General features: G+C 37.1%; 1 protein-coding gene across 1 annotated transcript in view; it reads left to right on the plus strand.

Moving 5' to 3' along the window:
• The window catches only part of LOC134744835 (uncharacterized), a 332,603-nt gene that overhangs the window by 93,019 nt on the left and 212,832 nt on the right, over nt 1-26,752 (plus strand). The window contains exon 2 of the mRNA XM_063678753.1: nt 25,939-26,274. Within this exon, the coding sequence (XP_063534823.1) occupies nt 25,967-26,274 (308 nt within the window). The 5' untranslated portion in view covers nt 25,939-25,966. The remainder of the gene's footprint in view (nt 1-25,938; nt 26,275-26,752) is intronic.

Raw genomic sequence — 26,752 nt, forward strand, 5'->3', positions numbered from 1 at the left:
TATGCAGTAACACAACTGAGAGATGGGAAATATTGATTTGATGTCGCCAGGAATGACAGTTCCGTTACTATGGGGTTGGCCGGTCGAAATAATTGCCCTGTCAATCATGGAGACTATATAAAGGAGCCAAATCTCTATATATGAAAAGTGTCCATCAAAAAACAGTAATTAGGCGGCGCCACCATACACCGAAATACTACCAAAAACAACCTACGTAATTTGGTCGGGCTATTTGTTACCTTATATGGCTTATGTCCCAGAGCCTAACTAGCGCCACCGCGGAGAGATTAGGAACTATTATTTAAAGCTGAAAGCGGTCACTTTTGCAACAATTCTGCCATAAGAGATGTGCATCCTTTCTATACCATCCATACTGTCAATCCCTAGAATTGTGTCAATTTTTTGTTTTTTAATGCCCTGGATGCCAGCCCTTTAAGTCAAATCTTATAGAAAAAGGGGCAGGCTATGATGGCGCCATCTCTGCAAACCTTTGACAGTTGCCAACCCCATTGAAGCAACGTATTGAAAATTAAAACACTGGCTTCGGGTAACCAGAGGGCTGGCCTATATTGGCTCATTATTGCTATCCAGAGGGACATTTTATATATTTGTAAGTTTTTAATTTAAGTATTTTATAATGTTTTTACCCACTTGTATTTCAGAAATAAATAAATCTGTCTGTAGAAATTATAAAAAATATATAGGTAGTTTAGGACAATTTTAAAACTTATCGTGTGCACTTACTTTATTCGGCGTAAACTTTCGACATTCGAACGTGAAATTACGTTCGTCACAGGCAGACCAGCGAGGAATTGTATCAACATCTTCTAGCTGCGCGGGAAGATGTTGATACATTTTCTGTCAACGGTTGTCCTTTTGGCTAGGCCCCCTGGTAACGAACTGATTACACAAGTAATCAAAAGTGGCTGTCCATTGTTTTTGTCCCCCACGTGACCTTATTAAAGAAACCGGGCAGGGGACAGACAAACATAAGTATTCTAAGCAGTAACTTAACTGACAGGATACAACCTCTTGAACGCAACTGAAGTCACAACAATAACTGATACTATTATATATATTAGTGGCTAATGTAAGCTGTAGAATTAGCAAACTCCCAGAGCTTCGCCATTTTGAAATATTCCAGAAACTGAATTTAAAAAAAACCAAATACGAGTAACACTTGATTGTACAGCACACAAGGTTAGGTATTAAACAGCAGACAGGTAGACTAGAAAGTACAAAGGCGAACTTGATGATCATTTCCAAGTAGGTAACCTCAAATAACCAAAATCTATACCTAATTGAAGCTGCTCACAAAATTTTGCGAGTCGATTTAGAAATGCGACTTATAGAGAAGAACAGCTGGAAAGACATTTTTTTTTCCAATCTAAAACAGAGACGCTTCGTCCTCGTTCGGTTGATTATCTACTTTCCGCCTGTGCAAGTCCACAACCTTTCTACCACATTTTGACACCCTTTGAATATTTAAAAAAATCAAGTGGGTAATCAAGACTATATTTCAAATTATATAAATAATTATGATATAATTTTCTAAAACCGAGTCGGGTTACTGCTTCGCTTTCTCTCTACACTGGACTGGGACCTAAAGTGATGTTTCGTTACGTGATATAATAGACTGGACCTTAAATAATGTTCACTTGTTCAGGGTTCCGTTATGGACCGTCGTTGAAACAATTAATTGACCAAGCTTAGACCTTAATACGACGAGATAACGGTCACCGTTGTTTAGTTAAGTTTTGCTGTTAGAAGTTAGAACGCTTTTCGTTCATAATATTAAGGTTGATGCAAAAAGTTCATAGCTTAATTATTGATAATGAGGGGTAATAACGTTCCTTTTGGGAAATAAAGAACACTGAAACGTTGTCTCCTATAGGAGAGTTTGTTAACACCACATAAAAAGAGTATGAAATACCTACGTCCCCGTATACATAAAACTTAATAAATCTCTGTTTATAACAAACAATTTTTTTTAAATAACAAATACAGCAACGCAAATGTTTGGCTTCATTTTGGACTTAAAATCGCGCTTTAAGAATAACAATAAAGTGAAATTGTGTTGTAAAAACTCTAAAATGAGATTTCCTTAATCAAGGCTCGAGAAAAGCCTAGCAAATAGGCCTGACGCTGGGGTACAAGGACGATTTAGACGCCTTTTTAAGTAAAATTTATGTTTGCGACTGAATTTAAGCAAAATTCCTTTTAGAATGTTTGGTGTGTAACAATCTTGAAATTCTTTATTAGCATTAAAACTTGGGTAGAGTTGGGTACATAATGGTGTATCATTCATCAACGTAGCCCGGTCTTTTGGGGGAAAAAACGAACTAGCTAGTGTTAGAATTAAATACTCAACCCCAAGGGTTGGGCTACCCAAAGGGTTGTCTGAAAGAGATCGGTATTTAGCGATAAGACCGCCTGTTGTTTACCTCTGCTTGTGTTTCTGTTTTCATTTTGTATTGTTTTCTTTTATTGCGGTGTGCAACACACACACACACACACACAGATACACAGCAGGTACATTAAATGTCGGCTGCAATGTTATTACTTACTTTAGTACTTATCCGTCGGGTCAGTCTAGATGTAAAGGTCACGGGCTGGCTTGCACTAACAAATGTTTAGGTGATGTGGGTGTTTATATGTAGGTGACATTTACGATCCGCGCAATATACGGATTATTTCGCGTATATTGAATTTATAATACATCCGCACATCCCCACGTTTCGAACCCTATACAGCGTTCGTGGTCAACGGGTGACGGGGGCGGCAATATTACGCGATATAATCCGTTTTCATAGTTTTATTTCATGAGTAACTATCGCCACAGACTACTTTATGCTATCGCGGTAACCGAAGACAATATTGCTTACATGAGTATTTTGGCCTGTTGAATGCCGAATTTGTTCCTTCTCAGAAAAATATAGATTCCATATATGTTTCTTACATCTTCACGTAGGATTTAAATGCCTTCTAGTCTAGTCTGTAGTGACCCTGCCAAATTCAATGTATTTCTGTACAAATATTTGTTATCGCACATTTCTTAAACACCTACAACAGACACAAACATAACTGAATCGTAAAACTACAATTGTATGTAGGGTCGTGTCTGGAGGTCGGCCTCGCTCTGACGGTTTCACACAATTCGAGATTTATTACCCGCCGTTCAGGTATTCACCAGTCTAGGGAAGGGCTCTCTTTTAATATAGAACACGTGTTATTACAACTTAAACATAAAACTATAGGTATGTATGTAGGGTCGTTTCTGGAGGCCGGCCTCACTCTGACGGTTTCACACAATTCGGGACTTATTACCCGCGGTTCAGGTATACACCTATCTGGGGAAGGGCTCTCTTTTAATATAGAACACGTGTTATTACAACTTAAACATAAAACTATAGGTATGTATGTAGGGTCGTGACTGTGGGTCGGCCTCACTCTGACGGTTTCACACATTGCGGGACTTATTACCCGCGGTTCAGGTATTCACCAATCTGGGAAAAGGCTATGTTATAATACAATTTCGACGACCTTTTTGCATGAGTGCACAAAATGAAAATGTAGAGATAGAAGTTTAGTTTGTTTGGGAAATATAATACGTTGAATAAAATAGGGGTTTATAAAACTGCCCGTCGTTTGATCAGTCAAACAGACATTGTGCAACGAGGGGGGGTAAGTGCAATATATGTAAATTTTGCAAACGAGGTCTTTAGATGTACGACAGCCGCAGGCGTCGAAAACACAGATCTATCCGACATTCAGACACGATTGAAAATTGTGTAAAAATATTTTAAACGGCAATTAAAATGATCAAATTAAATATTTTTTAACATAAACAATAAATATAAATTATAAACGTCAGTATTTAAAAAGTAAAACTCATTTGTATAAATTAGTGACCCAATAAAATAAAAAACAGCTATAACTACCTAATACTTGCTCTTCATACCTAAGATGGACTAATTACGTACTTAAACCTTATAACTAAGAAAAGCTGTAAAAAGTAATGAAATAAATTCATTTGTATTTGTATAATGTCTTCTACTATAAAGCGCAAAAATATCTGACAAAATCCTAATGTGTCATATTTTTACTCGCGCTTCTTTCAACACACGCGCTGCCACTAACGCTGGGGTGCGAGCTCCGCTGCGTAGGATATGTAATAACTACAATAAACGCCTAGTCTCGGTTGACATATTTAATAATACTCGAGTTGAATTTAAGCGCAAAGTCAGCTCGATATTACAACTTTAATTTTAAGCCTCTATATATGGTGTAATTTTGTTTCTTTTGTATATCTTGTAGTGTTCATTAGCCATAATTTATTTTTATGATAAAACTATGCTTGTGCTTATGTACTTTAGAAGTGTTAAATGTCGTTATTGTTAAGTTTAAGTATATAGTGTATGTCTGTGTATTTAGTTCCGATCACAATGCTATCCTAAAACTACTGTCGGACCTCCTAGTGGGAATTGTCTTAGGATGTAGGCTATATGTACTGTTTTAACTTTGTCTGTAAATCTTATTGGCCTGTATCTGGTTTTTTTCCCCAATAAAGAAAAGAAAATAAAATAAAACACATACTCGTAAATCTCATTTCATAATATATCCCCCGTTCTCCACATAATATTGTTATATACCTATAATATATTGTAATATATACTCGCCTGCGACGAACGATGTACCGAGAGAGTCGACAGGGTTGGTTTGGCATCTACATGCAGATGTAATTGCTTTGATCAAATCTAGTCCAACCGACGCAATATGTGCCATTTTTAATCAAAAGGGTACTTATTGTCGGTTGTCAATAAGGCGCTATTTCCATATGGAAATCAACCTTATTGACAAGCGACAATGTGGTACCTTTTGGTTGTTTACAATGCTAAAGAGACCATTCAGATACCCAACAGTATGTCTGTATAATGATGCTAAGGTACTCACAGTGCGTCAACTCTTTATTTTTAAAATAGTACTACGAAAACACAAATCTCTATTGACTTCTAATGACTATGCACTTATGTATGAGTGTATCGTACACAAACGCCAGAAGTAGAGAGCGTTTTTGCTAGTCGTTTTGACCCATACATCTCAAGTTTTATTTACAACAGAGTCGTGAAAAAGTGTCAAATTAAGGACAGCTCAGTTTATGAGGTGAAACGGCTCTTGAAAAACTGGCTGACCGGATTGTCGTACGATGAAACGGAGGAGTTACTAAAGTAATTTTACTAAAGTAATTTTACTAAAGTAATTTTACTAAAGTAATTTTACTAAATTGGAACTTGGTTATTAATTATCTACTTTAATTTTAATTCCCCTATGCTTATTTAACCTTTTGTTTGTAGTTAAAAGTTAATAGTAACATGTTTAGTATTTTGCCGTAAGTATTTCGTAGCCCACATTTAATTATTTCTATTTGTTTTATAATTATTGTTTTTCTCTTACATGTTTTCCAAAACACTAGTTTTTTTTTTTCACTTGACTGTTGTGTCAACCGACCTTACCCTATCTGTACCACACCGAGTACTGGCCTCCGCAATACAGGCTTGCCTAGTGCGGGGACCACCGATACCGAGTTTGGTTGAAAATGTCACATATGGTGGCTTGTTGGCTACCAGCAAATTCGAGACGGATATGAATTGCAAAATATGTTCTTTTTGTCAAAAATGTCATTTCACAATCTTTTAACCCTGACAGTACCTTTCCTAAGGGGGTATAAGAAAGTAAACAGCTTGATTTTTTGAAAGCCTCTGGGGGAGCGAAGGGAAATGAAAAAACCGCGTCTGCCATGTTACGTGTTACAATTTGCATGTTTGGCAGTTTTCGCACACAAATTGAATACCTTTCATCCTCATCATTCTTCCTAGAAAAATACTAAGTATAGTTAGCGCAATAGTATGTAACTATTATAACAATTTTCTATTGAATTTTCCCTGGTTCTTCCTAGTAAAAATCTTTCTCTATACCAGTATACCTATCGCGTGTGTGTTGAGTAGGGTATTATGTACGCGATGACGTGTTAGGAAGCCGTGCAGGCGTCAAGTAGTCGGGTCAACCGCGTAATTGGGATCTGTCCACAGCCTAAACACGCCACTAGGTAACTGTGTTAGGTTAGTTCAGTGGCTGAATATCGCGAGAGATGGCGCTTTTGCAAAGCGGCGGAATCCTGCATCGCGCTATTAAGATTTTTCTGGCAATAATGACATTTTAAAATACAAATTATGTCAGTTGAGCTAATGGGGCTCAGAGCGCCTAGCCAAGTGACAATTGTCTATCGAGACGTCAAGCAAGGTCCTGACACTCTTTGATAGAAAGATAGTCTTATTGCGATTCCTATAAGAGGAAAGAAAAAATAGTGCCATGCTTTGTCTTTATCACCGACCGGGCATTTTTTCATGGTCGGGTAATGGCATCATAGCAAGGAGGCGATGGCGAAATACCGAAATTAATAAGAGTGAAAGAGAAAAAGGATTATGCTGCCATACATGAAACTGTTAATACATGAATATGTCTTTCTCTTACCCCTGGTCGCTCGGTTTCATGTCTATAACTACTTGTATATACTATGTCTATGTCAAACGAAAAGTATGTGATATAGTTTGTCAAAGGACTGTCACGTGACTATTTCCATACATTGTTTAAACATGTTTCGGTAAGCGTTTTCTATGAACGATTTTCATCTTGGCAAGGCCTCATGTCCAGTGCCGGCCCGAGTCCTTGATCAGGGTAGAGCGAAATCGGGTTTTGGCGCCCTTCGTTGATGCTTTTTACCCAAAAGCAAAACGAACCGTATTTTGGGCCCGCGTCACACTCGCGTCTTTTAAAACTATTTTTTTTCTCATTTGCCATTTTGGCGCCGCCCTTGCCATCCGGGCCTAGAGCGGCCGCTCCACTCGCTCTACCCTAGATCCGGCCCTGCTCATGTCTTTGATCAAATTTTACTTTCAAGTAAAAGGCATCGGCATGTTGATATATGTAAAGATGAGATAAAGATTGGTTCGAAACGTATATTCTGCACGGATGTATAAGCTAATATCCTGGATAAACAAACAAAAAAGAAAAGCCTTGAGCCGCCGGAAATGTGAAACGAAACCCCTTATCTACTGCACAGTATACAGAATATATTCAGTATTTCACCGTAAAATATATTATCTTTATCTAATAAGGATATGCATTTCAAATTGTCTGGTCATTCTCTTATAGCGTACACAAATAGTCATAGTCATAGTCATAGTTTTTTATTTGCTAGAATTATGGTACATTATAGATTGTGGACATAAATTGGTAGTTCAACATAATTCACCACTATAGGCATGCAAAACTTTACACTATACATAGGTACATCTAGAACATTTTAATACACATAGCACATAAAAGTGTCATCTTAAGACCTATTTAAATAAGTTAAAATAGGTATTTACATTTTTGTGATCATCATATTGACATAAAACTGTAAATGAAATAAAACATGTCAAGCTTAAAGCGATTAAAATTAAAACAATTAAATATAAAATAGTAGAAAATAGTAACATACAATTATAAATAAAACCAGTAGGCAAAATACCAGAATGAAAAAAAAAACAATTAACATTTTTTGTCCATTTGATTCATTATTTAGGAGCATATGTCAAAATATTCTTTTATATTGTAAAAACATTTTTCCTTTAGCCAACACCGAAGCTTCACTAAAAACAACTTGTAAGGCATAGCTCTGATTTCTTGAGGTATATGATTATACATTTTAATGGACATTATGTAGCAATTTTTACTATTTAAGGCTGTTTTTGACATAGGTTTCTGCGCGTTAGCGTTTAGCGTTTAAGCGTTAGCGTTAATAGCGTTTTGTTTAATATAAATAACGCACAATCCTCTTTTTTGGACAATATCAATTTCACATATCAAACAGCTGCGTCCCTGTTGTTGTGTTGTTGACTGACAAGACAAGTTACTGACTTACATTAAGTAAGGTGTGTGAAGCGTTTTAGTATTATTAAGATAAATAAAGAAAGACAAAGAGCCTTCAAGTAAAGAGCGTATTCCCATCTTAAAGGCCGGCAACGCACTTACAACCCCTCTGGTGTTGCGGGTGTCCATGGGCGGCGGTAATCGCTTACCATCAGGTGATCAGTCTGCTCGTTTGCCTCCTATTTCATAAAAAAAAAACTTGGCATACTGCACGTTTTATTAGTGTTGTAACATTGTGACAGGACGCCGCGTGTGAGATCGTACACTTTGATGGGAATATGGAGTATCGGTTTATCCTTCACGTGCAAGCGTGGTTTGTTTATTATATCCAGAAATATACTATTTCACATCACCAATTCCAAAAAGGGCTTTTTCTTCCCTGCTAGGAGGGATCAAAGTGGCACTTTTCTTCCCTGCTAGGAGGGATCAAAGTAACACTTTTCTGTTCTAGGACACAATTTTAACATTTTTTAAACATTTTTTTTCTAGCTTAAATAATAGTTTTAAACAATATATAATAATCATAGGTGATGTGAAAAGCAATATGTGTCACATGGTAGCAAAATTATTTCCATACTTAGGGTTCAGTTGTACGCCCTCGCCGTAAAATATGTAATTTTGCTCCCTTGTGACACAATCTACTATTTCACCACACCAGCCCGTTAAGGTTTAATCTATTCTTTAGCAAAAACTGATAAGTAGGTAAATTTTCATTTTATCCATCAAAGTGGCAATGCAAAGTTTGAGTAGTGTCCATTGGAAATTTTATTTTAAAATGACGTAAGATTTTAATTCGAAATAGAGTTGGTCGTAGGGATGAAAATTCCGGAAAAAATCAAATGTTTTTTTCGGGAATTGTACAAAATTTCGTTCTTTTCGGTTTTTTTCCAGTTCTATTCAGAAAAATTAAATACATCACACACAATGCCACTGATGAGTGATGACAGTGTCAATGCCATAAACAAACACATTAGACATGCAACTTTAACCTACCTGTTTAAATTTCTAATTAAGTATATAGAAAAATACAGAAGTTTTGAAAAAAAACTTAGTTTTTTCAGCTTTATCCTTTTTTCGGAAGTAAGTATTATAACTGAAATTTGCATTGTTTTTTTCGAAAGAAACTTGAAAAAAAAACGAGCCGTTTTGAAATTTTCCCGTAATTTTCCCGGTTTTTTCAACGCTAGTTCGTCGTCCCAATTTTAGCTGAGTAATTTATTTTTATCCACAATTTCCAATAAGTAATATAAAGTCCAGTGAAATCTTTCTTCGTTTGTTTAGTGCTTTCGTCCTTTGTCACTGTCTGTCTGGGTGAAATAGGTGTTATTCGTTTCTAGACATATCAGTGTCTAGTACCTTTCCATGCCTGTCTATTGAAAGTTAATCTGAACATAGTACATAAATCAGTCCGTCGTGAGCTGGTCGTGTTTAAACAGTTTCTCTAATTCCTTACCTGACCACCAATTCATTATTCGCAAATCAGTCTCTGTAGGACCAGCGTAATCTGATATTCGCTTGCGCTTGCGACTAAAGGAGCCCACTGACTATCAGTCCGCCGGACGATATCGCCCTGTCAGTTAGAACAAAAGTTTGACAGTTCCGAACAACTGACAGGCCGATATCGTCCGGCGGACTGATAGTCAGTGGGCCTGCTAAGTGTGGGGATCGGAAAAGAAAAGAAAAAAACTAGATTGCCTAAACCCTGGGGTTTTCATCATCATTATCATCATCATCATGTCAGCCGATAGACGTCTACTGCTGGACATAGGCCTCCCCCAAGGCTCGCCACTCCGACCGATCCTGTGCCGCTCGCATCCACCGAATTTATTTTATTTTATTTTATTTATTTGGCTCACAAAACAAGTTACAGACAATTTCAGAAATTAATACAATATTAGCATACAGTTCAGATCTAGACTATAACTCTAAGCATGTGTGCACAGAAGGATTAGAAGATTTAGTTACAATTTATTGCTAGGGAGGTGAGATGCCATTTCTACACAAGATTATGGACAGAAAAGTAAAATAAACAGTAGCAAGATCCAGTTTACAGAGTTGCGTGCGCTAGTAATTAATCTACCTAAGTCTAAAACTAAAACTAAATTATACTAAATATTTTCAATTAATTAATTAATCAAAAAGCGATTACGGAAATTACAATTATGAACGCAGCCTATGGACACAAAATTTTGCGGATTTTATTTTTGAATGTGGGTAAGCTGCATTCAAATATATCTAATTCCCGCGACATTCACCAAGTCGTCACTCCATCTCGTTGGAGGCCTACCGGCAGTTCGTCTTCCGGTACGCGGATGCCACTCCAGAACCCTCCTGAGGTTTTAGAGAACCACAATTAATAATTTAGTAGGTTTAAATCAGGGACTATTAAACTATGCCCCGTGTCAGATCCGGCTCACGAGCGCTTATATTGTATTCATTTTGACCCGCCATTTTGGAAGTAAAAAAAGCCAAAAGCCATAAAATTGGGGCCGAGATTAAGCTCTACCGCTACCGACGGCTTGACCGTGGCCCCTCGGGGCAAAAAATTGGAGACCCCTAGTTTAAATCATCATTTTTAGGGTTCCGTACCCAAAGGGTAAAAACGGGACTATTACTAAGACTCCTCTGTCCGTCTGTCTGTCTGACACCAGGCTGTATCTCAAGAACCGTGATAGCTAGACAGTTGAAATTTTCACAGATGATGTATTTCTGTCGCCGCTATAACAACAAATACTAAAAAGTACGGAACCCTCGGTGCGCGAGTCCGACTCGCACTTGGCCGGTTTTTGGAATACAAGAAGAACCGCAGTTCCGAAAGAGGCCCAATACGTTAGATATCGTATAGTGAGTCAGATTGTATGTGCTACACGGGTAATACTTTTTGAATAGCCACTACATAGTTATAAATGGCTTTAATCCGTCTGCGCAAGAGTAGCTTTCTGACCGCTTTCTAACTGTTCCGCGAAACATGACACTTTCGTCTAAGCTTGTAACGGCTATTGGACATAAACAACCGCAAACCCGTAGAGGAAAAAAATCCTTTACATTCCACGAATTATCTTTCCACACACTATTTGTTTATTTTTTAGTCGAGCGCGTCAGACAGATTAAGAGCGTCCGATATCGGATGTCTGTAAGATATATGTGTTTATCTGTATTTATATATGCATTTAATAAATAATATTACTAAAAAACGTTAAATAACGCAAAAAAGCGCACTTAATGCCAATGATATGAGTAGAGTACCTGTACCTACTATTTTGTCTGTCATTCATCATCATCATCATCATCATCATCACTTAAGAGCTTTGCTCTTGTCGGTGGAGTAATTGCCAGTCCTTTCTTTCCTGAGCCAGTCTTTTGATTTGCTCGTACGATGCATTCTCTTTTACTTGGCTCAGGTATGTGATTCTAGGCTTTCCACTGCCTCTCGTCTTTTCAATTTTTCCTTCCAGGATGTTAAGGAAAAAGTTGTCGTTTCGTATTAGGTGTCCTAACATCTTGCCTCTCCTATTCCTTATGGTATTTAATAAGCTTCGCCTTTCTCCTACCATATTCAAAACCTCTTCATTCGTGTCTGTCATTATAGAGTACAAAATATTAGAGTACTATTTTGTCTGTTACGTAGTTTGAGAGTCAGCAAAAGTCGAATTACGATTTGCATTAAAACAGTGATACCTACCTACCTACTTACTTTTAGGTCAACGTTTGGATTTGGGTTGAACACTTCCTTAACTCTTTAAATATTTAGATGGATCAACTGTTTTATGTTGTTATTTCGTCCCGTTATCGAAGGGACAATAATGATACAGTTTCATGAAGAATGCTGTATCACGTTCTACTTACTTATCTACATACTTAGGCCAAGCGCGCACTACGTTTTTAATTTTTGCTACATGATATTAGAGCCGCGCTGTAATACATATTTTTTGTCGTATATGCGCGCACTGACATATAAACACATATGTTGCATTTCTGCGATAAAATTATCGCACGACAAAAAATTGTAGTGCGCACTTGGCCTTAACTATTTTATCATATCATCATATGTACAATTTAGTAAACGTTTTATCGGTGATAGACGGCTTGGACCTTAGCGGCCGTCTAGGCCGTCTAGTACTGAAAATTTGAAAAATATGTAGTCAGTTCAAGAGTTTCAACCCAAAAGCGAAGTTCACCAAGTACCAAGTTGTAACTTGGTAGATGTGCTGTGATCACGTCTGAGTTACCGCGAACATCTAAAATCTAAATTTCGATATCTGTCTATCGTTGAAATATGCAAGAGCGATAAATTTAACTTTTGCGGTAGGCCCTGTGACATAATAAATCAATGATTTGTATCTGCGGTATCGATCACGGCAGATGCGGTTACGTCACGTGTTGTGTTGTATGTATAATGTAACCGGCTGGTCCATATTCTCAACGCTTCCCGAGTCAAACGTTTAGCCCAACCGGCGTAAAATATGTAGCCGAGGTTATCCTAATAATGTTATAAATGCAAATGAACCTCTGTCTGTTTGTTACTTCTTCACGCTTAAACTGGCTGATGCGAATTGGATTAGGTTAGTTAGGTTATGGAGATAGTTTGAGCCCCGGGTATATTGGACACATAGGATAGTTTTAATCAAATGTCATCTAATCAAAATTATCATCGGTAGCGGTAAAAACTTAATTTTATAAAGTCGATATAGAGTAATTGAGTTTATTGTTGTCACACGGTTGTCGATAAGGTTGATTTCTAATTGAAGCTATAAATAGCGCCTTACTGACAAGCGACAATAAGTACCCTTTTGGTTGAAAATATATGTATATGTAGTCTAAGCTGACTCTGCGCCGGCTTTGACGTGACAAAGTGTGGGAGCGCTGTTATAAACCACAGGTTCATAGTAAGTTGACGCTTATGATAAGACTTCCACACTGCATTGCAGAAATCTGTGCATTACAGAATTGGCTTGGTCCGACGACGGCGCCAAATACGCCAATGCAAACTTAAATAATGTATGGAAAGGATCACGTGATATTTCGTTTACCTCTCTCAGAAGGGCTAAGATGGCCGGCTCTTTATCATTTGTCACCATGCCTGTCACGTTCTAACAAGTATGCAAGTGCGAAAGTGACGCATGACATGACAAATGATAAAAACGCGATCATGAACCGCTGCAGGATACATTTTTTTTAATACAGTTGCTCAAAAAGTGCTACTTTTCGTGGCTGTTTAGCATGCGGAAAGTTGGTTTTCGCGAACTAGTGCTTTTTACTTTTCCAATTTTTTTAAATTTTTACTTGTTCCAATTCATGACTACTTATTGATGAGTGTTAATATTAGTTTCCTTTAAACGTCGTAATCAACATAAAAACCTACTGTTAATGTAAGAATACGAAAAATATGCATATTTCATATTTTATTACTTACCTCTTCATCATTATAAGTATTATAACACGTTTATTTTTTAATGTTGAAAAACCGTTCTTAATAAGTTGTCTGAATGGAACGGAACGCCTGTCAAAGAAGAGGCGTATTTTCTTACTGCAAGAATGTTTTAAGTTTCCAAAGGCAACATTCGATATTGTTTTTATAAATATACGATACACAAATAATTGAAATAATCGTAAATAACGATATTTAGGTGATAATAGTACTATGTATTAATATTTACAATTGTTTCTGTCTTATATGTAGAACATGCATTTGAAAAAAAAACTTTCATTGAAGTGGGTTCATTCTAGTCGAATAAAAGCTAGAAAAACACCTCTTCATAATGTCAATGTCAATGATGTCACAGAATTAATAATATAAAAGTTTCGACTTTCGAATTCCATTCCTTACTTGTGGCTTTTCTCATTTTTTCGCAACTGTATTAAAAAACGTCGTTCGATACACGTGCGGAAATATCATTCTTCACTCGTCCCGAGTCTTGCCACTCGCCTACGGCTCGTGGGAAGATATCTCGGTACTCGTGGAGTAATGACATACTTTCCGCACTAGCATCGAAATGTACTATTATCTTTCGGTTACCGTTCGCCGATAAACGATTGTCGTCTTGACTAAGTACAGCTTATGTAAGTCCGTGTTACGAATCGTTCAAAAATGCACTAATTTTTTATTTGATCTTGTATTCGTTAGGTCAACTTATTAATCTTTGAAATTCAAAATGCGCTTTATAAATTTTCTAAATAATTTTAATTTTATGTAATAACATAATCTTATCATTAATGTTATTCAAATTGTATATATTTTTAATAGAATACTCAATGTAATGTATAAATTCAAACATAATAGAGGCCGTAGTCGATTTTGGAGCAAAAATGTAAAATTGATAGATTTAGTCGTTGAAATTATACACGTTTTGTTACGTAATATCTAAATAACAAGTATTGATTTCTATTAGCACGTCTTCTCATCTTGCCTTTTAATAATGAGGTCGCGAGCGTGCGTCACCGGTAATGCATGAAGAGAAGGGGCAGTTTTTAAAAATTCATCAAAAAATCATGGTGGTAAATTATACAAATTTATGTATAAGAATAGTTTCAGCAAATGTTGTAGATTGTTTAAGTATCAAAATTACGTTGAAATTAAGTCGATTTTCAGAGAAATTGTCACTTGTTTTGAAGTAATTTCTGGAGAAAATTGATTTCGTCTAACTTTCATTTACACTACTTCAAAGTCATAATAATAAAAATGTAGTCTGATAAACGTCAAGTACAGGATATGTGTAATACAAAATTACCATGTTTAGCAGTCCAAACATTACGAAATTTACAAATAAGAGCGACAAAATCAGTGCTTTACGCGCGTTTACCTAAACGTCCATCAGAAAAGCAAACATTACTAATTTAGTGAGTCTGTTTTCAAAAAATGGATCTGATAAAAGGTAAGATAAGAAGACGTGGTAATAGAAACCAGTACTTGTTATTTCAATTAGGTATGTAAAATTTCACGGACTAAATCTATCAATTTTACATTTTTGCGACTAAAATCGACACCGGCCTCTCTATGGCAATTTTATATTCCAAGCTTTTAAAAACTCACCGTTGTCTTTCCGATTCCCTAACGACAATTCACTTTGCCACCTTTTTGTATTTCTTGTATTTTAGAAAAGTAAACCAGTCTAATTATATAGTCCATTATGATTTAACACCTGAACCTCTGAGATCAGCGAAGATTTTAAGGGGCCCACTGACTATCAGTCCGCCGGAAGATATCGGCCCGTCAGTTGTTCGGAGCTGTCAAATTTTTGTTCTAACTGACAGGCCGATATCGTCTGGCGGACTGACAGTCAGTGTACTCAGTGTGCCCCTTTACAGTCCGTAATACTTGACTGAGGGTCTACCGTGATAAACGAAAATCGAAATTCGTTATCTGCTTCTGTATCGCTCTTATACAGATTCTAGGCCTAGCGACGGAGAGGCAAATAAAGCAATTTCCGATTGTCGTTTTTCGCGGAGGGCCAACTGTGCTCGTCCACCTGAGTATGACTCGCTTGCGTTTCAAAAGCTATTGGAATAACCTCTCCGTTAATAAAAGCTTAGCAAAAGCATCACGGTCCAGCATAGGAAAGATCTCTAGTGACATATACTTGTTATAGGCTTAGAGGTCAAATATTTTCAGTTACACCCATAAGAAACATTGTTGTGAATCAAGTGTGGTAACCGGTTGACCTTAGCCCACGCGTTGACTCATCTTATTTGCATAAACAAACACAAGAGTATGGAGTTTTTACACGTTTTGATACTTCCTAGACTCGTGCGTTCCTCCTTATTCACAAAACTTAATAGCAAACCTCTTTTGTCTCTTTTCAACAACAAACAAATGTCAAAATGACAGATAGGAATAAACAATTGTCAAGGGAAGGGCTTGTTTAGAATTGGCAGACATTTAAATAACGCCATAAACACACTTCGCAAAAAAGGTGAAAGAGTACTTCAGTTCTAAAATTTCCGAATGTTGTCTAATTTTTGACGACCGGTCTAGCCTAGTGGGTAGTGACCCTGCCTATGAAGCCGATGGTTCTGGGTTCAAATCCCGGTAAGGGCATTTATTTGTGTGATGAGCACGGATATTTGTTCATGAGTCATGGGTGTTTTCCATGTTAAATACAGTATTTATATATTACAATATATATCGATGGTGAGTACCCACAACACAAGCCTTGTTGAGCTTACTGTGGAGCTTAGTCAATTTGTACAATAATGTCCTATAATATTTATTTATTATTTATTTTGACTGTCTGTTCAGGCGATATACCTAATACTGAGACGTAGTTTGGGTTATATCATCATACTGTCCTGGCCGGTTATGACCACGGCGACTGTTTAGTACTGATTATTGAGAGCGACTTTCGTTAGCTCTCAGGTTGCTGACATGACCGATTTTAGCGGCAAATGTACGGCCGCATTCACTGCAGGTCAGCACCCCGACTAAATTGTAATTGATGACCGCAGGTGGTCGGGCCTTTAACTCGTCACGCTTCGCATCGAGATCAACAGGGGCCCATTTCTCGAAAGGTATTATATACTATACTAATATTATTAGTCCACGAACTGTCAAATCGTATGAGTTTCCATAGCAACACACTAATAAAATTAGTCTAATATCGTTCGAGAAATGGGCCTCAGGCCTTTGCTCTTCGAAGGCTTGCACTTTTGTGGGTGAATCAACTTTTATAGCATTCTTCCATGTTGATTTTTTTACTTTTTTGTTTACACGGGCATTATATTAGGTCCATAAGTATTTAATTAACACATTAAAATTAACAACTTGATCAGATGTTACATTTTGTACGTTATCGCAGCAGAGAAATACAAAAATGGTGTGTCCCTAATTTTTGTATGGGAGAAAACTTATCTGCTGCGTTACCGTACAAAATGTAACTTTTATCTGATAAAGTTGTTAATTTTAATGAGTAAATTAATACTTATGGATCTAATAATGTAAAAAGTAAAAAAATCAACATGGTTTTTGAAAAATCTTTTCCTTTGCTAGGACGTCTAGAGACACGAAATCACGTGTTATAAAAGTTGATTAACCCTTGTGCTCACTGTATGCCTCCACTTCGGCCGATCTTGATCCAACTTCAACTTTAACCAACCGAACATTGTATACACAATAGAATATACATTCTACGTATAAATACATTTTCGGAACCATTGTTATTTCAAAATTATCCTAGTAAATCGTTTTCCATATAGGTAGTAAACGGATGACATTTGCTGGGTCGATAGCCGCTGGAATAACGCTGGATATTATACTAAATTCAAGATATATTAAATGACACAATATACCTATACATATGTACTTGAATTACTTTTATTATAATATTCTGAGATGAAAGATTATTTAACTTAAAATTTATTTCAACATATCAATTATAATAGAACTATTAAAGATACAACACAAATCTAGTCTGATCTCTTCTTATGGTTTTGGAGGCTTGTAATGCACATTTTTTTTTTTTTTTTACCCAGGGGAAATCCGTTAGGGATCCCACCCGGCCCGGGAGAGGCCGAGTGGGTATGTCCGACTCGCACGGACTAAAACCCCTGGGGTGTTCCGACGCTCGCTTTTGGGCGGGGTTACGGGAACAACTTTGCAGACCTCCGAGACCCCGCCGGCTAGGCTTGTAATGCACAGTGCCAACATAAGATAAGATAGCATCTGAAGAAGTCAAACAGCTGCTCTTTCCACGACACACAGTTTTGATCAAGTTCCAAGCTCCATGCGACGAAAACAAGCTCGGTTGCAGGGCGAAGCACTATGTAAGAAGTTCAGAACCATTTATATATGAAAACTTACTGCGTTGTTAGAAGTAGCTAAGTGGGCGAGGAGTCCAAAACTATCTACACAGGCTCGTGTTATCTTAAATCACAATGTTCTGTATAAAGTAAATAAAATTAAAGCTTTACGATTACGATGTAACTTAGGGCCGGGCCGATAAAGACGGACTGCAACCCGACTGCCATTTGTATGCAAACTGCACGCTGACGTTGCAGTCGGGTTGCAGTTCGTCTGTACCGGCCTGAGCATGTAAGCAAAACAAATATGAAACCGTCAAATTATTCGATATACAAACAAACCACGCATTTTCGATTTGCGTTCCAAATCCAAATCCGCGCAACACGTTGACCTCCCAATTTGCCACTTCATCGCTCAAAACCGAATTTCGAATATTCACACACATCCATAGCACAGCTTACCTATACCTGTCTGAAAACAATATCATAGGCTAACTTTAGCAAAAGATCAATCAAATCCAACCTCCATTCAAATATAAACCTTGTAACAACCGAATTGAGTGGCAATTTAAAAGTAGGTTAGAGTAGATACGCGCTTGTGAAATATATCCGCTGATATTTCATAGGCGTTAAATAATGCCTGCCAGTAACACGCGAGTGAAAGGGACAGAATGCGAGCGATTAGCGAGTTAGAGCAGTATAGCTAATGCGGGTGAATGACCGGTGTGAAGTAACAATTTTCGTCTGGCGTCTTTAATAAGTTTAGAGGCCTTATTATGTTGAAGAATGAAGGAAAATGGACGATTTTTTTATTATATGGCTGTTTTTCTTATCTTAGTGGCAGAGTGAAAAGAATAATGCTTTTGTTTTAAATACTTGTGTTTAAAGTTAATTTGTAAGTATCCTTCAATAAAACCGACTTCGCAAAACCCCACTTTACCAAATGTAATTTTAAAAAGAACCAAGAACCGTTACAATGTAATGATAATGATATTAGAAAGGTAGTAAAACAAAACCTGACGGCCCTAATTTGAAATCGTTGTTGAATTTATAATATTTATATGTGGTATTTCCTATAAAAAGGGACCTTATTGTCGATGGCGCTTACGCCATTATAAACGATGCTCCGATATAAATACAATGCCGCGCGACGCTGTGCGGCGTAAGCGCCATCGACAATAAGGTCCCTTTTGATAGAAAATGCCCCGGATATCTGTACAGGTTTATACGTCAGAAATAAAATAAAAGTATAATTCGACAACAGCTGGTTTTGAAGCAGTCATTGTCATTCAAAAGCTTGAGTTATCGAGGAGATCAATAGACAAAAGAGGGGAGGTTGAGTTGATCACAATTGAGTATAACTCAATTGTGATCACCATAGTAACCATGACGACCTAGATTAAGATAATCAATTAGAATAAACAATCAATCAAAAAAAGGTAATACATTATATATTTAGAGAGGTGTGTAAAACAAAAGTGATCACGTAGTATATGAACATTTCATTAATTCTAAAAAGGCACACACAATGTGACTACTGTGAGCTCCATAGCGGCCGCTAACAGCCGCTTGAATGAAATGTAAATTTAGGAAACGTGAGATGTGTACAGGAGATACGGTGGATGTTTATATCTTGTAATATACTGCTACAAAAACAATATAATGCAATAAATAACATATTATTCATAACATATTATTCATTCATAATACATTATAATAACATATATGGTAGAGAATGCTTTTGGCATTAAGTCCACCTTTTGTACGATAAGTATTTCGTTTGTGCAATAAATATTAAATAAATAAATAAATAATTTCTGAATTCTAATTACATTGACATCATTCCGATTTTGGTCGCACTTTTGATATTTGACAGGCGATCTCGTACATTTCAAATCTATGGTTTTAATTCGACTGTCACCTGTAGATTATATAGTGACAATTTATTAGTGACACTTAAATTGTCGTTGTTGACAAACTGTAAGTACAGTGTACACACGGGCTTAACGACTGGCCTCAATTGACAAATAATTTGTGGTTGTTTACTGTACTGTAAACAGCTGTCTCTTTGGGTGTTTTCACCTAAGTTGAACTTCGGTTACCGCGATGCTCGTAGTTACTCATGAAATAAAACTATGAAAACGGATTATATCGCGTATATTGAATTTATAATTCATCCCGACGTTTCGAACCATTTACAGGGACAGGGACAGGGACGTTTCGAACATAAAGGGTTCGAAAGGTCGGGATGTATTATAAAATTTATAAATTCAATAAACGCGATATAATCCGTTTTCATAGTTTTATTTCTTAAGTTGAACTACAAATAATAGCTCTAATGAAAAGTTTTTACCCAAAAATTGATTCGAAATTGACAATAATTATCCCTATAAGTCATGGAAATCAAAGATTAGCACGAAATTCTACATTAAAAAAGTGCCGTGTTCTTACTTTTATGCAGAATTAAAAGTCCTTATTAAAAGGTAATTTTCCAGTAAGCCCTCGATGCCCCTTCTATTCCCCCTTGTCGGATCTTTCTCCTAATTTGTGTGTGACCTATATTTATTAACAGCAGAATTAAAAGTCCTTATTAACAGGTATGTTTCGAGTAAGCCCTCGATACCCCTTCTATTCCCCTTTCGGGGCATTCTCCTAATGTGTGTGTGCTTTATTTATTAACAGCGGAATTAAGTCCTTATTAATAGGTATGTTTCGAATAAGCCCTCTATTCTATACCCCTTCTATTCCCTCTGAAACATTCTCCTAATTTGTGTGTGCCCTTTTTTTTATTATTAGCAGAATTAAAAGTCCTTATTAACGGGTATGTTGTGTCCTCGATACCCCTTCTATTCCCCCTAAAACATTCTCCTAATTTGTGTGTGCCCTTTTTTTTATTAACAGCAGAATTAAAAGTCGCTTACTTTAAAAGTCGGCTTACTCGAAACATACCTGTTAATAACAGGTATGTTTCGAGTAAGCCCTCGATACCCATTCTATTCCCCCTTGTCGGATCTTCCTTCTAATTTGTGTGTGCCCTATATTTATTAACTGCCGAATTAAAAGTCCTTATTAACAGGTATGTTCCGAGTAAGCTCTAGATACCCCTTTTATTCCCCTTTCGGGGCATTCTCCTAATTTGTTAATACTGGCGTGTAGGCGTAACTGTTACGTTTTGCAACAATCTGTTAATACAGTATTTCAGCTAGAAATTAAGTGCCTTGGTTATCATTTTATCGTTTAGTTTAAAGTAGAGTAAAACATGAACCCTGGCAGGATGTAGCAAATTACTTTAAAAATCTAAAGTTTTAAAGTAATAAACATAATAAATACCTATTATGTAGTTGGAAAAAACCGGCCAAGTGCGAGACGGACTCGCGCACGAAGGGTTCCGTACCATAACGAAAAAACGACAAAAAAATCACGTTTGTTGTAAGGCGGCAACAGAAATACATCATATGTGAAAATTTCAACTGTCTAGCTATCACAGTTCATGAGATACAGCCTGGTGACAGACGGACGGACGGACAGCGAAGTCTTAGTAATAGGGTCCCGTTTTTACCCTTTGGGTACGGAACCCTAAAAACGTGTTTAAAATGCCATCGCTTCTACATCCTTAATCCCTTATGCGTAAAACTATTTTTTGTCTAACTACCACAAATGTCAAAACTAAGTTTAAAAACAATGTTATTAGCCTATAATTTCACTTCTTATGCTAGAAAAGTACGAAAATTCGGAAAATGATGACGACTATTTATTTATATCTTCAATTAAGTTTGAAGTTCGTTATTCCGATTTTAAATGCAATAACATATCTATTCATTTATTAATAATGAATTGTTAGCATTGCATTCATTCGCCTGTCCTCAACTTTAAACAAAGTATCAACTGTTTAGTTTGATGTCCAATTTACTTCAAAGATGTCGCTATTCCCAACGCAAACTAGATAACAGTAGTATTACTCAGAACCTATATAAGACGATGTCATATTTCGGCATAAACGATTGGTAACGTAGATAAACAAATTAAATGTTAATATACTGTTTACATTATTTTAGCTGCATTTCAGTGAATTATTTATGTCACGCTGCCCGTAATAGGTTTCTGGGTAATTCTGCCGCTTAATATATTGTTAGCACGTCACACTTCAGGCAGTAGAAGGGTTAACACATCTCCATGCAATTTACAACTCTATCCCAATGGGATAAAGTGCAAATTTTCTTACAGTAATGTATTGAATATTGGTGTTGTAGATAATACGTTGGGTATAAAAGGGTGGAAGATGAAGGAATATTAGTGTTGGTTACGTCCCTTTGTAAATGTTTAGATAACAGATTTAAGGGATAATTATCATTGGTGATTGTTAATTGTTTTCAAGGTTAGTTTATTGATATTGTCTCACAAAAGTAAATGTTAAATTCATGAAATAAAAATATGAAAACGGATTATATCGCGTATATTGAATTTATAATACATCCCGACGTTTCGAACCCTTTACAGCGTTCGTGGTCAACGGGTGACGGGATGACGGGGTGACGGGTGTCACCCGTTGACCACGAACGCTGTAAAGGGTTCGAAACGTCGGGATGTATTATAAATTCAATATACGCGATATAATCCGTTTTCATAGTTTTATTTCATGAGTAACTATCGCGGTAACCGAAGACAATATTAAATGTTAAATTATTTGTACAGTACAAATTAATTTTAACTTATTTTACTAAGGCTTGCTGTTGACAGATTAGAAAGGTAAGTATGTTTATTGCTAAGATGAGAAGATTTAGAAACTGCCATTCAGATCAAATAATTTTATTTCATTTAGATTTTTGTCGTTTTAAATAGGGTAAAGTCGCATTATTTGGTGATACGCCTAATTAGGTGATACAAGTTTTGAAGCATGACACCCAGGAAAGCTAGTGAATTAGTCTTTTAAATGGGACCTCACGGCTTCACGGCTTCGGCGGCTTTGCCGTGAGGTCAATTTAAAAGGCCCCAATTCACTAGCTTTCCTCGATGTCATGCTTCAAAACTTGTATCACCGAATTAGGCGTATCACCAACTATACATAAATTATAAACTGAAATAGATGTTATTAAGTAAACACCAAAGTGACCAAAGCTCTGTCCTGGGGATTTTAGATTTATTTCAGTTCACATCTAAATTAGTCCATAGCTATCATTAAAATCCAGTGTAAAGAAACTTGCCGGCTGTGGCAGAAAAGCCGCCTTAACAGAATTATATAATAAATGAGCGACAAAATCCGAGTTCTCATTCATAAACGTTGTAGGTTTTACATTCGCAAAACCCACTCCGATTTACACCGTTTTTCAATTTTCCTCTCACCTTTTCAGTGGATTTGCTAGGGATATACGTACAGATGTGTCCGTCAGAATCCTTACCACGAGCTTGACACTGACATGACACTGACATATTCGCTAACGTCTGCGTAACTTACTTTCTATGCATCTCGCTCGTACTTAATGCGAGCGAGATGTATAGAAAGTAAGTTACGTAGACCTTACGGCTGATTTCAGTAACCTGTGCTCTCCAACTCAAGGTATTGTCAAAAAGAACACCCAAGTCCTTGGGTGTTCTTTTTTGGGAGCCGTTAAAGCTTACAGGTGCAAGTGCTATTTTGTTTTAACTTAGTTTTTTGCACCCCCTAATTGGTTAATTTATGTGTCATTTCTCCACTACATAAAGGTTGTCTGGAAGAGATCGCTCTTTAGCGATAAGGCCGCCTGTTGTTTACCTCTGTCTTCATGTATTATTTGTGTTTCCATGTACATTTTTTATGAGGTTGTGCAATAAAGAGGATTTGTATTGTATTGTATTGTGCGTCCAAGTCTTATGGTTTTCGGGGGCCCTTGCGGATACACTTCGACCCATAGGGATCTTTTGTGCAGTTACCCCTAGGAAAGATCCGTCCGCTACTCAAGAGCTTTTCCCATCATCTCCATATGCCGGATGATGGAGCTCATGGGTAGTGTTTTGAATTCCTTTGGTTCCAGATAGCCGGTTCCAAAGTCCTTCATTCTTTGTCTGGCGAGGGCGTGACATTCACGCATAAGGGTTCTACTGTCTCTTCCTCTTCGCCACACATACGACAATCGGTGTTGTCAGCGTGCCCCATCTTGGCCAGGATTCCCTTGACCCCGTAATGGCCAGTAAACACCCCCGTTAAATTATTATTATTATTAATTCATTTATTCATATAAAACAATTACACAGTTATACTATAAATGCGCCAAACTAGAGTAACCAGTTTGTTGGCGCGCTGCGCTCAACTCTTACTTAATTAAATGTTTACATTTGTGACTTATTCTCTTGTTAGTAGAAAAGAAGAAAAAGAAAGCATACATTTATTTATGTTAGAATAACTTTACATTTTATGTAATATTATTTGGAGTTGTCGTTTGCTAAGTTTCCAAAGCTTTTTGCTTACCCCTTTGCCCCCAGAGCTTTGAGTGCTTTAGACACGCGTCCAAGTCTAGTTTTACAAGCTGTTTGGAACTACCTATAACGATAGCCTGGCACTTTGACGGATTTACAAAGAGTCCAAACCTCTCAGACCACCGCTGGATATGTAAAAGGTCCAGGTTAAGTTTACATATGCAAGTTACGGTCAGTCACGGAGCACTGATCGTAGTTGCAAGACTTGCAAGTCGTCAGCATACAGATGGTAGGAAGAGCGAAGGTCAGGTGTAATAAAATGGATAAAGGTAGAACAAAGAAGTGGAGCCAAGATTCCTCCTTGAGGCACGCCAGTAGCCAGATCACACCAGTCAGACAAAGACCGGTTGACTTAAATGTACACACTTAAACAAAAATAACTTAACGCTTCGTAGAATTCTATAGATCATTTTTTTTTATAAGACCCATACTCTCAGTTAAGCCATCGTTATTACAATTTACAAGGATATCGTCAAAATAAACCCAAACAAAACTTTTTCTCCATAATCCTTTCCCCATCCGTCTTCCGTAAGCGTTCCATTTTCAGATTGCACAATCGTATCACAAGACGTCCTAATCCGCATTTTAAAGAAAAAGCGGGCTAAATAAACAAAACTCTATGGAAAAACCGCCATTCTCATTCATATTTCAAACGCCAACTTCCCAAACAGCTCCTTTTCTAAACCACTACAAGCGAAAATCAACCTTTAAGCTTTAAGCTTACAGTTGAAATTTGAACGCTAGTTGCAAATAAATATGATGTTTTGAAAGTAAGTACTGGGATCCAGCGATTACGCTATTTTTTTGCGGCAATTTGGCGTCGGCCGGACTTTTTGCTGCCAGCTTTAATCGGTGTTGCCATTTCAAAGGGAACTCGTTGCGTTCTCTGTTGGAATTCGATACGTATGCAGTTTGACGGTTGTTTGATGGAAATATTTTTAGGCGAGCGTATGTGAAAATATGTTCGAAAATACATTTGGTATCGTCAAAGAGGATATAATAGGATAGAGCGGTACTGTCATAGTAAATTTTGTAACCACAGTAAATTCACTGCCATCTATCGAAACACTTTAAACTAAAAATTAAGATTTATAAAAATACGATAAAATGTATTAAAATATGGATAAATGATTTTTTTTATTTGCATTAATTATTTTTATGATTTTGACTGATGATTTTGATTTTCTTTCACTGATATGCGTTAAAATTGTTAAATAACAAATGAAACCATCAACGCCCTCTATACGAGAGTAGACCAAAGGTAGAGGCGCCATCTGATCGAGAATCAAATTTTCGTGATTTTCTCGGCACGTTTTTTCCTTAGACTGTATCTATCTATTACAGAGTTATATCTATCTTTGGTATCGTTTTTGACGGATCGTTATAAAAATACTGAAATGTTATTAAATCTGACTAAAATCTACGTTACGATTTATGATGGTTTGAGCCCAACATGTTGGTGCATAAAGTAAAAACGCAATTTGATCCCAAATATCTCTAGCTGCTATTTCTTAATGTGTCCACATTTACACATTAAGAAATTACTGCACACAATGCGCAGACTTGCAGTGCTCACAGCATCAAACAAAAAATAAATACATGTCTAAATCTGACTGCCGAATTTGTCAGTTTTAGTTTCGAAATATTTAATGTGTATCGATGTTACGCGCCTAAGTACTATTTATATTTTTTTCACCATATGATTCATTGGTCATATTCGCGCCAAGCGGAAGTACTTAAAATTATTGATACAAAAATAACCTATCTTTTCTCTCTTTCCAGCCCCCACAATGGCGCGATGACGTGAACAATGCTGCTGCAACAGGCCTCCCCGTCGCCTGGACCCAGCGGCACCAGCTCCCCCCACCCCTCACCCCGCCCAAGCCTCCCCCGCTCCCCCCTAAGCGATGCCAGCCCTAAGGCCAGCCCGAAATTCGCGAGTCCCACGTTGGGTGCCAAGTTTGGGAGCCCCACGTTGGGCGCCAGTCCTAAGTTTGGGAGTCCGAAGCTTAAGAGGACGGCGGTTGAAGATGAAGCGGCGCTGGAGAGGATACAAGCGGAGCTGAAGGAGGGATGGAGCGTGCATACTGGGAGAGAGGGGAGACTGTATTATTGCAAGTAAGTGACTTAAACGTTTTTAGGAAAAACGTATTTCTGACGTTGTTTTGAAGGAGGAATATGGCCACCATTTGCCGTTTAGTTGATAAAGCGAAAAATTAGCAAAATAAAACTATGTGACAATGACCAAAATTTGGGCAATCAGTAGGACAACAATAGTAATATACTGATTTATATAGGTACATTAATTAATTGGTTTATCAGAAAACACAATTCCCTCAATGAGGGCGCCACTGGACGGTCGATGCAGTGTTAAGCTTGGGACTGGTCTGAAGTTCACAAGCGCTAAATTCGTAAGCCCTATTTGGGCACGGTGTCCTTTGGGAACCCGAGGCTTATCACAATTTACAAGTCCAAGCATAAATACTACAGACAGCATTATGATAATAAGCGCTAAAAAGTAAAGCGACTTAACATGTTACGGCACTGAGTTAATTTCTCAATTCAAACATCCAACGGATTTAAATTCCCCGTCATA

The sequence above is a fragment of the Cydia strobilella genome, chromosome 10 (assembly GCF_947568885.1).
Source record: "Cydia strobilella chromosome 10, ilCydStro3.1, whole genome shotgun sequence".
Taxonomy (NCBI): domain Eukaryota; kingdom Metazoa; phylum Arthropoda; class Insecta; order Lepidoptera; family Tortricidae; genus Cydia; species Cydia strobilella.